The sequence below is a fragment of the Pleurodeles waltl genome, chromosome 4_2 (genome assembly GCF_031143425.1).
Source record: "Pleurodeles waltl isolate 20211129_DDA chromosome 4_2, aPleWal1.hap1.20221129, whole genome shotgun sequence".
In the NCBI taxonomy this organism is placed as follows: domain Eukaryota; kingdom Metazoa; phylum Chordata; class Amphibia; order Caudata; family Salamandridae; genus Pleurodeles; species Pleurodeles waltl.
In genome coordinates this window covers 108,339,003-108,352,194 of record NC_090443.1, presented here as the reverse complement: position 1 = coordinate 108,352,194, position 13,192 = coordinate 108,339,003, and the positions used below count along the sequence as shown (strand labels likewise).

Sequence of the window (13,192 nt, the reverse complement as noted above, 5' to 3'; positions counted from 1 at the left end):
TTCATATTGGGACAAGGTCAGGAAACGCTTGAAACCCAAAATGCAGATTAAGAGAGTGATCTGTGTCTGAACATAGAGCAAGCACAGGCAGTTGAGGAAACAGCAGCTTTACAGACGCTTTTGCAGCAGAACCTGGGAAATACTGAGCTTTTCTTTGTTCTCTGGAAAAGGAAACTAAAAGGAGTAGAAAGCAATGAGCAGCTCTCAAGCAACACAAGCAAAAGAAAAAAAATAGAAATACCGGGTGACCTTTTGTTTAAAAAAAAAACCTCCTAAACATTGGTAGGACCTTTAAGAGTAATGGAGAGAAATCGAAGATCAGGTATCAATGAGAAATATATGGACAAATTGTTATTACTGGCCATAGGAAAGTGCCCCTTTTAGGTTTTGCTTGTTAGCTGTGCTTGTGGAACCATTTGTGTGAAGAAAAAAAATATATTAAAAGGGGCTAAGAACCAGCCCCTTACTTACCTGAACTTATCATTGGCTTAGTCCAACATTGCTCTAATTTAGGTGCTTCTGATTTGCCAGCACATTGTCTGCTTTCACTTCCTGCTCTCTGCTGCTACGCAGTCCAACTGTCGTGTGGAGAAAGAATCAAGTACTCCTTCTGGTCACTGCCACTGGTTAATGGCTAGTGTCCTTCCACTGACCATGTGCTTCCACAGGTACTTTTTGTTTACTTTCCCAGTGTACAGGACTGCTTGAAGTACATCCTGGAGGTGCTCGGACCCTCCACCAGGCTGACAGACAATTCAGCCTGACTGCTCGGGAGACTATTTGTGAGAGAAACACCCCCTCCTCGCACTCTCTGTAAGGTCAAACTACGCCAGTCCCCCCCACCCACCCACCAGGCCTTCTCCCATCGTCTGAACTTTTCTTCTTAACCCATCCACTGCTTATTCCTTTCAATCCCCCGCCACTTCACACTACAAATTCTTTATTTTTCCACCCTCCTCATTTTTGTTCCTGCGAGTACCTGCACTTCTTTATTTCGATTTAAGTACTGACTGAGAGGACACCCCACCACCACGTTCAGGGGGCATCTAATTAGTGCAGTAAATGCCCCCTTTCCAAACTTGCATTAGGAACCATTTCAGCATTGCTGCGCCACTCTCCCAATCCTACTGCACAAGAGTGAGGAGAGAAAAGTGAAGGGTGGGGGGTGGGGGAAACGGGGTGAGTTGCTGTGTTCAATTTAGAGGTCGAGAATGTGTGTGAAGAAGGAACACATGGTATGACAACTGTGAGTCTGAGGACTTTGTCGTCTTCCTAAAGTGAGAAAATGGCAGATGCTGTTTGCACTCTAGTGCTGACAAAGTAAAAACAGCTCACCTTTCTTTGCATGGCTACAGTACGCTGTAAATCTAACCTGTGCTGCATTTCCCCACATTGAAAACTGTGTGAACAAGCATTCGTCCTATGCGGCTCTCATGCGTAGGTAGTTTAGTGGTCTCATTCTGTCGCTAGAAGATTCTCACCATTTGTTACGCAGGAGCAGGTGCTTTGTACAAACTCAACAACCCTTTTCTGGTGCAAGAAAGTCCACTTTATTTATTTATCAATTTATTGCCGTTTTATATAGCGTGAACTCGACCCAACGATATTGGATGGCAGTACAGCAAGAGCCTAGATTTGCGCTGTGCTGGCAAAATCCCATGCAGTGAAAAAATATATATATTCCCTGCGCCCCGCTCCCAACCCCCCTGCTGTCAACACCGTCCACCGGCCCTCCCATTCATGCAATTCTTTGTGAAGTGGCTGTACTGTGTGTGATTGTGCAATTAGGCATTGACTGCTGTTTTCGGCAGCTTTTTACCAGAACTGCATACACGCTAGCCCTAATGTGTTTTAATGCTTGGAGCACAGCAGTGACAAGCAGTACAAAAAATAACAAAACACACACACACAAAAAACACATCAGCACTATTTTTTTTTTTTTTTTTTACTTCAAGCCATGTTGCATTTCAGTTAATGCTGCTGTCTAACATGTTAAAAAACATCGACATAGCCAACAGATCTCGTATATGCAAAACCTATTGGCTTTGTCAATGCTTGCTTGACATGGTCACCTCTACTTTTTGCCTGGTAGTTGATGCAATCTTGGCTGAAAGTGCACTGGGTTCCTGCTAACCAGGTCCCCGGTGCCAGATCTCTTTCCCTAAAACTGTGTTATTGTTCCCCAATTGGCAATAACTTCCGCCCCCCCAGAAGTCCCTCGTAAATGGCACACATGAAGTGGGGTGAAACGTTTTTAGTGGGAGGTCAGTCTTTGCGTGGTGCCCTTGAATTCCTTTTTGCTCTGTTTCAGAACTGTTTTGCATGTCACACATGTATTGTGGACATCAAAAAAGGAATAAGGGTATATTGCACTGAAAGGATAAAAACCTAAGATGCCTTTTTGGTGTTAGCTACATGTGTGTGATGTGTCAACCACAAAAATCGGTGATTTGCAAATGTCATTTTTTTAACAGCACCATGCTGCTGCAATTGGTGCACCACTCAAAGTAATAGGCATTCACCTCCATTGCAACGCACAGACATTGCACTTTTAATGCATTGCAATGGGGCTACTTCTTAAGTGGGCTAGCACAACTACTGCTGAATCAAATGGGTTTATAAGATTATCAACACAGAAGCAAAGCCGAAGCCTCTGTCTCAATACCACTTCCTGGAGCTATTTTTGTTAATTATATGAGCTCAAGCAGACAGCTATGCTGTGAAGTAACAACAACAACAAAAACATTACTAGAGAGCGACAGATTGCGCACCATATATTCTATAACATGCTGAAAACTTGTGTTCATTCAACAGTACTCACTGCTTTTAAATGTAGGCAGTCAGGCATACCCACCTCCAAACCTTTAAGGATTTGTGTGCAAACATGGAAAGTACATTGAAATTCAGAATTAAAGCAGACAATATTTACATTACAAAACAAATGCAACACGACTGGTTCAGTTTGAAAACCAGAGGATACTAGGTTACACAGATCCCCACTAACCAAACATCATAAACTTACAGATGGGACGGAAACACGGATGGTGTTGTTGTGGTCAAAAAGGACTTCCCTGTGACAACCTGAAGCAGCTGTCTGTAAATTTCTTTTTCTTCTTCACGAACAGTCTGTCAACAGGAAAGACAAAATCGCAGTTTCAGGTTAACAAACCTGGATACTTTCCTCAAAATCTTCAGACTTGCTGCAGAAAGAGAACTTGAAGACGCCAAGCTCTGCTCAAGTTGGACACTATCAGATTCAGAAATTCTTCTACACTCACTAACACAGTTGTTTTCTGGCAAAGCGCCAACAATCTGGAATGCGATACAGAAACATATCTGACACGCTACTTCAATGTCCGCTTTTAAAGGGGACCTCAAACAGGACTACCTAAAAGATCGCTCAGTCTGTACTCGTCTGTTTATCTGGTCTTCCCAAATGGGCACTAAAACATACCAATAGCTTTCTGAAAACTTGAACTCCTGTTCTTAGTCATATTTTTTTCACTTTTTCACTATTATTTCCATGCTATGTTCAATGAAGTGTTCTCCCACCCGGTGCTCAGAGTTTTGGCGTGCAATAACAAGAACTTCTATAGGCAAATAAATACAATTTTGAATAGAAGATTAACAAAAAAAATGCCAATTTTGGTAAAGTCTATGAGCACTACTTCTAAGGTGGAAGATAGTACTTTACACTCCTCGCTAATGAAAGGATATATGGTACAGTTTATTTCTGTAGCAGTTATGTGCAGACAGCCCACTTCAAAGCACTGAAGATCAGTTATAATAGTGAGAGGTGAAGCACTATGGAATATATAAAGCGGAGTAATGCCTGGAAGGTCACTGCAGATAATTTTTTGTTTTCCTTGACTATAAAATGGTATGACCAATAGTTGTAATTCTGCATGATAAAGCAAGCTAGGCACAACTATGAGACACAACGGCATACTCTTTTCATAAAGTGTACTTTGTGGGCTGAAATGATTGTGGAGCTGGCCTTTCAAAGTCTAAAGCTAAAAGGAACCCAAAAGCTGGATTTCAGACTAGTAATCCAAAACTAGGCACACATCCTATCAGGGATCTGGCCCCAGTGACTATTTATGTTCACAACCACCCAGATAGGGATTCTACAGACAGGGAGAGATACTTCCTCGGAAATCGAATACTGCAGTGAACAGGCTACTCTCTGAGTGGGACTAGCAAATGTCTTTACCTTCTTTTGCGTCAAGCAGTGATGGAGAAGATAACAGGGGAGCACCTACAGTATGTTGGTTGAGAAAACGCCAGTTCTACTAAGTCACAAAAACACACAGCTCTTAGGGGTTATTCTGCTTGGGTATCCCTGCATTTCAAACCGTGCACAAAGCCTTTCAACCTTCACATTTATTACATTCCTGATCCACACAGACCCATACTTGATAAAGCTTCCCAAAACACACACTTGTCAGTATTTACTCAGAACTGTGTGGACCAAGGCAGGCTAGGAATTAGCAGAGTGTGCCACTGATTTCACTTTACCTCGATTCACTCTCAAGTGCTAGACTTTCATACTTTTCCCTTAGCCTCTCCTGATCGACTGAGGTTCTCCACAGATTCCTGATGTCGCTTCTTCAACATCTATATTTATCCTTAGTTGGTGGCAGTTACATGTTAACATGTTCTCTAACTGGACTTGCACTCTAATCCTTAGAGAACCTGAGCTGCTATGTACTTTGTAACAAGAATAATTTCCCTACGAATCAATATAAACATTATATTATGACAATAATACTGCTAGTTCATCAGTATTATGTGTGGGCTATTTTTTGCTTATGTTTTTCAATATATATATATATATATATATATATATATATATCTTCCACTGGATTTATTAAGTGATAGACCCAGGACAATCCTATATTAGTTATCTCAAGACAATTTATTTATCAAATGTAGTAACAAATTAACACAAACACATTGATTCACATCAAATTCTACGAATCTTTGAATTCCATGATTGCAAGTATGTAAATAATCCTTTTATAATATTCATTTTGTATCACCAAGACAAAATTCCTTTGGTGGATGATCTTTCAAGCAGAGGCAGTGGAAAATCCAGGTAACAGTTTATTTTATCATGGTCAAAGTTCCAACAAGCCAAGAATACTTTACTGTCACTTCGAGGCTTCATAAACTCCACTCCATATCGTGAGGCTTTAATATCTTGACAATGTAACGTTTGGATTGATTGCTAGGGGAATATTCTTGTTAAACTATATATGTTACAAGATTAAAAAGAGGTAATGGTAGGTTGCAGATGCTTTTTCTCTTCAGGTATCTCGTGGAATAAAAAAAACGGTACCTGCTGCTCAATTACGTTCTCTTCATGTTGTTTGTCCTTTAATTAACTGTAGATAATGTGAACAAATCACCATTGCAAACAGGTAATATCACTGCAGTTAGTGCCGACATATGACTGCAATTGTATTACAGTGATTGTTCTTGTTTGGGTTAGTCTAGAAAATATCTTTAAAAAATAATTGATCAAAAAATGGCAGCTGAGTTGCACTCTATTTTGTTGGCTCTGCACTCGCAAAATCTGCACAGACATGCCACAGAACAAAAGATTTAGGTCCTCATTACGGCCTCGCTGTGGAGGTCTTACCCCTGCGGAGCAGACGGTAAAGACTGCCACATTCCAAGTTATGGGGTTTGCCAGAAGCCAAAATCTTGACAATGCAGCCTGGCCCGCCAGTGCGGTCGCATCGACGTGGCCGGCGCTGAGCACCTCCAGGCTGGCAGTAGGCCTGAGCCTGCCAGCTGGATTACAAGCCTGCAAACCTTCATGCTTTCTGTGGCGTTCACCCCACCACGAAAACCCTAGCGGTAACGCCCTTGTGGACAGGAATCCCCATTCCGGTCACCGGCACAAACATGCACACATGTCCCTACACCGCCATGCACCCCTCCACCCATCCACACACTTAAAAACACCCCCCACCATACACATCTATCCAAACACCCACACCCGCACTCACACTGACATACACACACCCTACTCACACATATGCACCCCCTCCACATTCACACCTCCCTCCCCCTCTGCACTGCATAGAAACACTCACCCGCTCCCCCCGTTCACTCACACAAATACATGCACACCCACCCACAAACACTCACTCACTCAACCCCCCACACCCAACCACATACACTCACACACCCCATCCACAACCATTCACACCCCACCCCCTCCGCGCATGCATAGTCACACTCGCCCCTCTGCATACGCGCACCCCCTCATCCGCACACATGCACCCCCACTCACTTGCTCACAAACACGCACTCAGAAACCCCCATAAGCATACATACACGCACACACACACATATGCAACCAACACTCCCTCGTGCCCCCCTTCCCCTCCCCCCCCTTTTCAGACGATCACCTTTCCTTATCTGGCGTGCTGGTCGCTCTGGAGGGGATGGGTCCTGCGGGTTTTCCACCACCAGCACCTCCACACCAGCAAGACTTTGCAAGCCGTATGACGGCTCGTAATACGGTGGGAGGAGTCTTGCTGCTGTGGCAGTGCTGGTGATGCACCCGCCTCTTCAACCCCATCGGCCAGGCCGACTGAGTCGGACTTCTGCCCATAAATGGGCAGAAGTCCTCCTACAAATCCTAATATGGCAGTCAGCATGCCGCCAGTACTGGCTGTCAGCTGGTTCCAGCTGCTTCAGCAGGCTTTGAAAAAGACCGCCGAAGTCGTAATGAGGGCCTTAGTCTCCTATGCACAGGCAGCTGAGTTGAATACTTTGACTCCTGTCCTCCTCTTGGACTCCTTTCTTCTGGCCTTCAAAAAGTGAAAGTCTTTTGGGCCCACTTTCCATATGGGGCGCACTGTTCCTGTTTACGCCACAGAACACCTTTAAATGGGTGTGCCAGGTGCACAGTTGGACAGTGTGCACTATTATAGTTAATACAGTTAATGTACTGTCTCCAACAAAGCTGAAAACTCGCACTTGCCTAAAGAGTGGTGCATTAGCAAAAAGCAGACTCACTGTTGGAACCTGCCTGTCCGCTTTTCATTGTGCAGGTGGTAACATGCCCTGCATTTGAAAGAGGGCAGAGATCCTCCTGCAGGAAACTCTAGTGAGTGAATAAAGCCGCTTGGAGGGGGACATCTTTGAGAGAGGGGTTTACCCATTCTCCCAAACTCTGTTGGAGAATTGTCCCGGGTTGAAGGAGTGGAGTTCAAGTGGTGGGTTTGACTCACCGTGCAATATGTGCATCCTGACAGTTCCTTTGCTTATATGCCCACATCAGTAATACAGAGTGGGCACAGAAGCAAAGTGTTTCTTAATTGCATAGGGCGCCCCATACAAGTGACGGAACATCCCCATGAGAGTGTCTATGTGCACTAGTAGCACTGTGCGATCTGTAATACAGAAAGAGCTAAACTAGTGTCTGGGAGTCCTTTTGTAATACTAATGTTCCCATGGGGGTGCAGAAAGCAGGCTCACACAGCCTTTGCAGAGTAATTTGCCTCTGTATGAGTAAGGTGCACTTGGGGGTCAGTCATCTCGGTGCCGAAAAAGCAACAGGTGTAAAACTTCAACAGTTAAAAGTGATTATGTCTAACATAACAAGGTACTGTATTGTGTACTCAAACTATAAGTTTTTGGAAATCTTTGGGTAAAGTTGGCATCAACTAATTGTAAAATGATATCTTCAGGGATGTTCTTGTATACCTACAGAAACGTTTTAATCTGTTTTCAAGCGTACGACTCTATACCACCAGATCAGGCAGTAACACTAAAGGACAGTACTTTGAAGCACCAGTATCAACTTACATTCCACAACAGCAGAGGTGTAAAATGGAGGACAATAAAAAAAGCTACTGGCCTGAGACATGTATTTCTTAGTCTATTGCTTCCTACTAAACCTGGTCTTTGAGTTCAGTCAGCAGTACCGTTTGTGTTCCCCTGCCTGCCCACACTCATGTTTTTGTGCATCTATGTCATATCTTGGGTAATAAAACATTCAGGAAGCCAAGTCGTTGTATGACTAACATAAAACACTACGGAGGCCAAGTTACAATATGCCGAACAAAGTAATCAAATTATTAGGAGTACTACCATGTCAACAGCAGCATAACGTATGTGGACGTGGCTCTGTCCATTTCTTACACGTCTGATGAGGTCTAGTTTTCCCACTTACTGGAAGTCTCTATTTGTCTAAGTTCAGAGCCCTTGTATGCCAGTTTCCTCAAGCCTTTCCTTTTTGAGATTAGTCATCATTGTTTTATCACAACTGCTCATTTCTGTCCCTCTTGCATCTTGGGGTAGTTATTTGCTTGACATTCACTGCAATAAACGTATCAACTGATAAATTATGATGGCCTTGCAAGTTTTGCAACCTGGCTATTTTTCTTAAATTTTCTGTTCCAGTTAAGTTCTGGCCTGCCTGTTGGTGGCTTTCTTTGATTCACTAACAGGCTGAATCAGAGAATCTATGAAAAAAAAGAGGAAGGAAGGCAGAGAGAGTATGATGATCACAACCTCACAAGCTATAGAAAGGCCTATACAAATAATGCAATCAGTCTCATGATTGAATGAAAGTGGCTTAACAATGTGATACAATCAAGAACAAAAGAAAGAAGAAAATAGCAACAGAGCAAGGCAGAAGATAGGGAAAATATTACAGAGTTGGAGAGGAAGATAAAAAGAGGAAGACTGAGGATGGCACTTAGTGGGAGATGGAGAAAGAAAGAGGAAGAAATGTGGCAAAATAAGAGATACAGTGATAAAGATAGAGACAGAAGTAAACGAATAAACAAGCAGTTAAAGTATATAGAGTTAGACAGGTAGAGGAAGACAGAGATAGAAGACTTAAGAGACAAAGACAGAGCTAGAGAGGAAGACAGACAGGGATAGAGAAAAACACTGAGTTAGACGAAGATAAGAAGATGATGAAGAAAGGAAGACACCAACTGAGAGAAAGACAGACCGAGCTATAAAGAGTGGACTAGAGATGGAGAAAAATAGTGAGGAGAACAGAGGTAGACTGGAGAAGGCAGATAAAGAGAAGAGGGGAGAAAGACAGAATCAGGAAGAAAAAGAAAGACCTAACAACTGGAGAAAGGCTGAGAAGACAACAGGAAGGCAGAGGAAGCTAGATAGAGGAAGATGGAACTAGATATAGAGAAAGAAAGCTAAAGCAAGGAAGACAGGTAGTGTGACGGATTCAGAAAGGGAGACAAAAACAAAGCGAGAGGGATACAAATAAAGAAAGTAAGAAAGATGGAGAAAGAAAGATAAATAAAGTTAGAAAAGAAGATGGAAGATAAATAAATGGGTGCAAGACAAAGAGATAGAAGAGGAAGAGGGGAGAGATACAGATAGTGCAAATTGAAAGTACAAGTTTTTGTAACAGTGCTTCTATGAGAGACTTCGTCTTTTTGGAAGCCCTCATCTCCTTACAGATCTGGTATAATTAAGCCCATTATTTGAAAGGTTGGTTGCCAACATAAATGAGCAATGTTCTTTTAAGACAAATCCGAGAGAATTAAAGCAAGCGTACAATAGGCAAGATCATTACACAGTGGAGGTAAAGATATTGGTGCTAGGTAAAAGCATGGAGGACGAAAAAGTAGTAAGGGAACTTATGTGGAAAAAGGACAGCTGAAAAACCTACAATCTCCATATACTGCCATTAAGTCACAGCACAGTTTTGAGATTGATGCGAGGTTAAAATAAAGGCTTCAACTGTAAAGTTTGAATGCATTAGCAAAGAAAGGCGTACAATAATTACATAAAACTTAATTTCAACTTAACTTATTTACCTCTTCTGCAGCACTTATACATCGCCTTTGTGCCTTTATGGGACTACGACGATATGAACTACCCCATGTTGAACTTGTCGTTGGTTTGATGGGAAAGGATTTTTCATAGGCAGAAACATGGTGGTTCAACTTTCCAACAACAGTAGTTAGTGCACCACTGCAGGAAGAAAATGTCTATTTTAAGCATGTACAAAGCGTGAGGGATGCACAGTATAGATAGAAACAAGAATTCGAAGTAAAACACCAAATCAGTTATAAAAGGTATAATTTTCCCCCATATGATTTTGTCACATGTGTCTTAAGGCTGTCAGAGAAAACCTTACACAGCTTCTAAATATTTTCCTTTTTTTCCTCTAACAGAGAAACTGTTCTTTGGTAAGTCAGGCAAACAGCATTACAAACAATAATGAGCAGAAGGCAAAATACATTCATAGTTTGCTTCGGACGATGATGCCAAAGTCTTTCGGGGAGAGGCACGTGTAACAACACGAGTGGATGGTATCAAGAGAAGAAGAGTTTCAAACGTTTGCTTAAAGTTAGTTTATGAGTGGGAAAGGAGCCCCAAGCCTGCCAAATAGTTCTATTTGAATAGGTTTGAGCTTCAACTTGATTCACAAACAATGATGTGCATGATAATTTAAAATCAGACTCTTCACTACACATTTTTAGTGATTCCATACTTCAGGCAAATCATCCTCTTAGCATAGTCTATGCAGCAGATGAGGACAGAATGAACCCCGGATCTGCAGCACAAATACTAACAATGGCAGGCAACAGAGAACGTTGGACACATTAAAAAAAAAAAAAAAAAAAGATTTTCATAAAAAATGACATGCTGACATAAGCCATTCCTTAATAGTCGCTTCTTCTAAGCAGGGTAATTGGCAGAAAGAGTGAATTTGGAATATCTGGTTCCAGGGCAAGATGTAGTTTTGTTTTTACTCTAAATTTAATTGAGGTATCCATCTGAGCCTGGTTTCAGTTGTGAGTGCACAGAAGGGAAATTAGGAAGCACTTTGAATTTGCCTTCAAGCAGTCATTTTTTTGAGCCAGATGCTAACTGTGCACATAAAACTAATATGTTCTCATATTTTTACATCATGTTAAAAAAATAAAGACTTAAAAGAATAGAATTGCATACCTTGGTGTTTTCCAACTTTCGAGGTACAAGCTTCTTCCTGGCCGTGGTTTCTGTGAGGTTGTATAAACAGCGTGAACAGGGTGTCTTGAATGTCCATTGGCAGTAGGTTTGTCAACAATTACGTCTGCAGTTTGTCTTAACGTTACACTATCGCCAGAGGCTACGGAGCTTTCAGATGAAGACATTCCTTTATAAGATGACAGAAATCAGCAAACCACAGGTAAGTAATAAATGCCAAAATGAGCAAGCTAACATAATATAAACTTGTGTAGATCAAACCGACTGGCTACATACTCCATATACTGTGCTTCATGCATTGCGGAAAGAGGTGCAGTTCACAGCATACAGTGGAGCAAACGTGCTATTGGGTGGCTCACATTAAAATATCCACATTTTCTCAGACACAGGTAGGAACCTCATAGGCTTTCTCCAACAACACAGATTGCTGCATTTAGCAAAAAATAGGCGAATACGTTTCACATATTATTCTGATAGTAAAGCAGTCACTAATTATGATGCAACTGAACATCCATACTTGAAAGCATGGCTATCCTAAGGAAGTTTGGTTTGATGTACTACTACACTCACCATTTCAGACACCTGGGGTTAAATGCAAAGATTAGTCAGGAGACCTAAAAGATTGCATTAGGTATCAACATCAGGACAGACCTTGATAAGGATTGCATGCATATCTAGCCCCAGTACATCAATGGTTATTGTGCAACAGTATTAGTACAAAAATGTCTCTTGGCCAATGACCTGACGTGGAACAGCTTGATGAAATTGTTTTACACATGGGGTGTACAAATTTCCACGTAAAAAAACCCAGAACCAATGTTTTACCTGTTTGGAACCGTTGAAACCACAGATTAGGCAGAGCTGGTGACTTGCAAGCATGGTCCAATGCAGCAGGCTTTTTTATATGAAACTGAAAGTTAAGAAGAAGCATGGTCAGAACTAACTTATTTCTTTCTTTCTTTAATTATTGATTTCTTAAAGCAGCTTTACACATTACAGGAGGCTTAAAATGGTAGAAAGACGCAAGGTATTAAACTTGTGAAAGAAATCTAGGAAAAAAAACTGCAGACCCAAGGAAAGAGAAAATTGGTATGAACATAAGAATAATAAGAATATGAAAAGGGGGAATCACAAGAAACTGGCAATGGGATAAGACCAAACATACACTTTAACAATGCAAACTTGCCTTAATAAAAGCATCAGAGCTCCCAAAAAAGTTGGTTGACAATTTGGGGTTAGAAACTTGGAATCAGCTCCATACATTGACATGTTTACAGATTAACAAAATCTAACTATTACCAAGTTAATTTTTCTTGATATAGCCAGACAGCCAGATTGCATGTGATGCAATGACAGGTTAACTAGATAGCAAGTGCTAGAGACAACACTTCCCACAACAAGCAGAGATGGCCACTCCAACATGACCCTTTGTAATTTGTCTCCTTACTGTGCATGTGCTCCCACTAAAACAAGAACCAGACGGTTTTTAACCCATGTGACGAACACCGTCCATTTAAGATTACTGGATGGTGCTCACATCCCTCAAACAGCTGAGGGGCGTTTGGGGTGTGGCGGATACTCAGGCACTTCACTTGCTACCTGGCCAATATGTAGACCCGTGTAATTGCTGGGAATCACTGACCTACTTTTTATAGTCACTTTCCTAGCTCAACTCTCCCTAATCTCGCACCAGAGGCTTGGTCAATGCCCAGTGTTTTCAGACTCAGTATTGGACAACATTCCTTTCCTATTGTTGAACCCTTAAACAAAAGAATGTAGTTATATTTTCCAGGTGTTCTAAATCCCACCCTCAAAAGAACGCAGTTATATTTTCTATGCGCTCTAAATCACACCTTCCTATACGCTCATTATACTTTATAGTGGTTATCAATGATAACACATAACTTACAACCGCTATATACTTTGTTGTATTCCATATTTCGCAGGCAGTGTTACATGAGTCCCTTCAAAAAAACATTTCTAATATGCATGGGTATGTGCTTTGTACTCTTTCATTTATCTTTGTTTTAAGCGCATCAATTTGACAATCTGTACGCACTTTTAGGCAGGGTTTACAGTAATTAATAACTACCCCAAAACTGATCAAGTTGCCAGAGAGCACAAGTGAACACCATAATGGGGTCTTGCATGAGCTCAGGTGTCATTCTTACGGGACACTGAAAATGGACGATCAAAAAACTGTTAATCATGGGTT

The 13,192-nt window shown here is 41.6% G+C and overlaps 1 protein-coding gene across 2 annotated transcripts in view; it reads right to left on the bottom strand.

The window, feature by feature from the left end:
* Window positions 1–13,192, bottom strand: part of SENP1 (SUMO specific peptidase 1) — a 163,777-nt gene that overhangs the window by 120,364 nt on the left and 30,221 nt on the right. For both annotated transcript variants that reach the window (XM_069230872.1, XM_069230873.1), the window contains exons 4-7: window positions 11,803–11,887; window positions 10,960–11,146; window positions 9,819–9,975; window positions 3,023–3,126 (exon numbers count right to left, since the gene is read on the bottom strand). In XM_069230872.1, coding sequence (XP_069086973.1) covers window positions 3,023–3,126; window positions 9,819–9,975; window positions 10,960–11,146; window positions 11,803–11,887 — 533 coding nt within the window. The remainder of the gene's footprint in view (window positions 1–3,022; window positions 3,127–9,818; window positions 9,976–10,959; window positions 11,147–11,802; window positions 11,888–13,192) is intronic.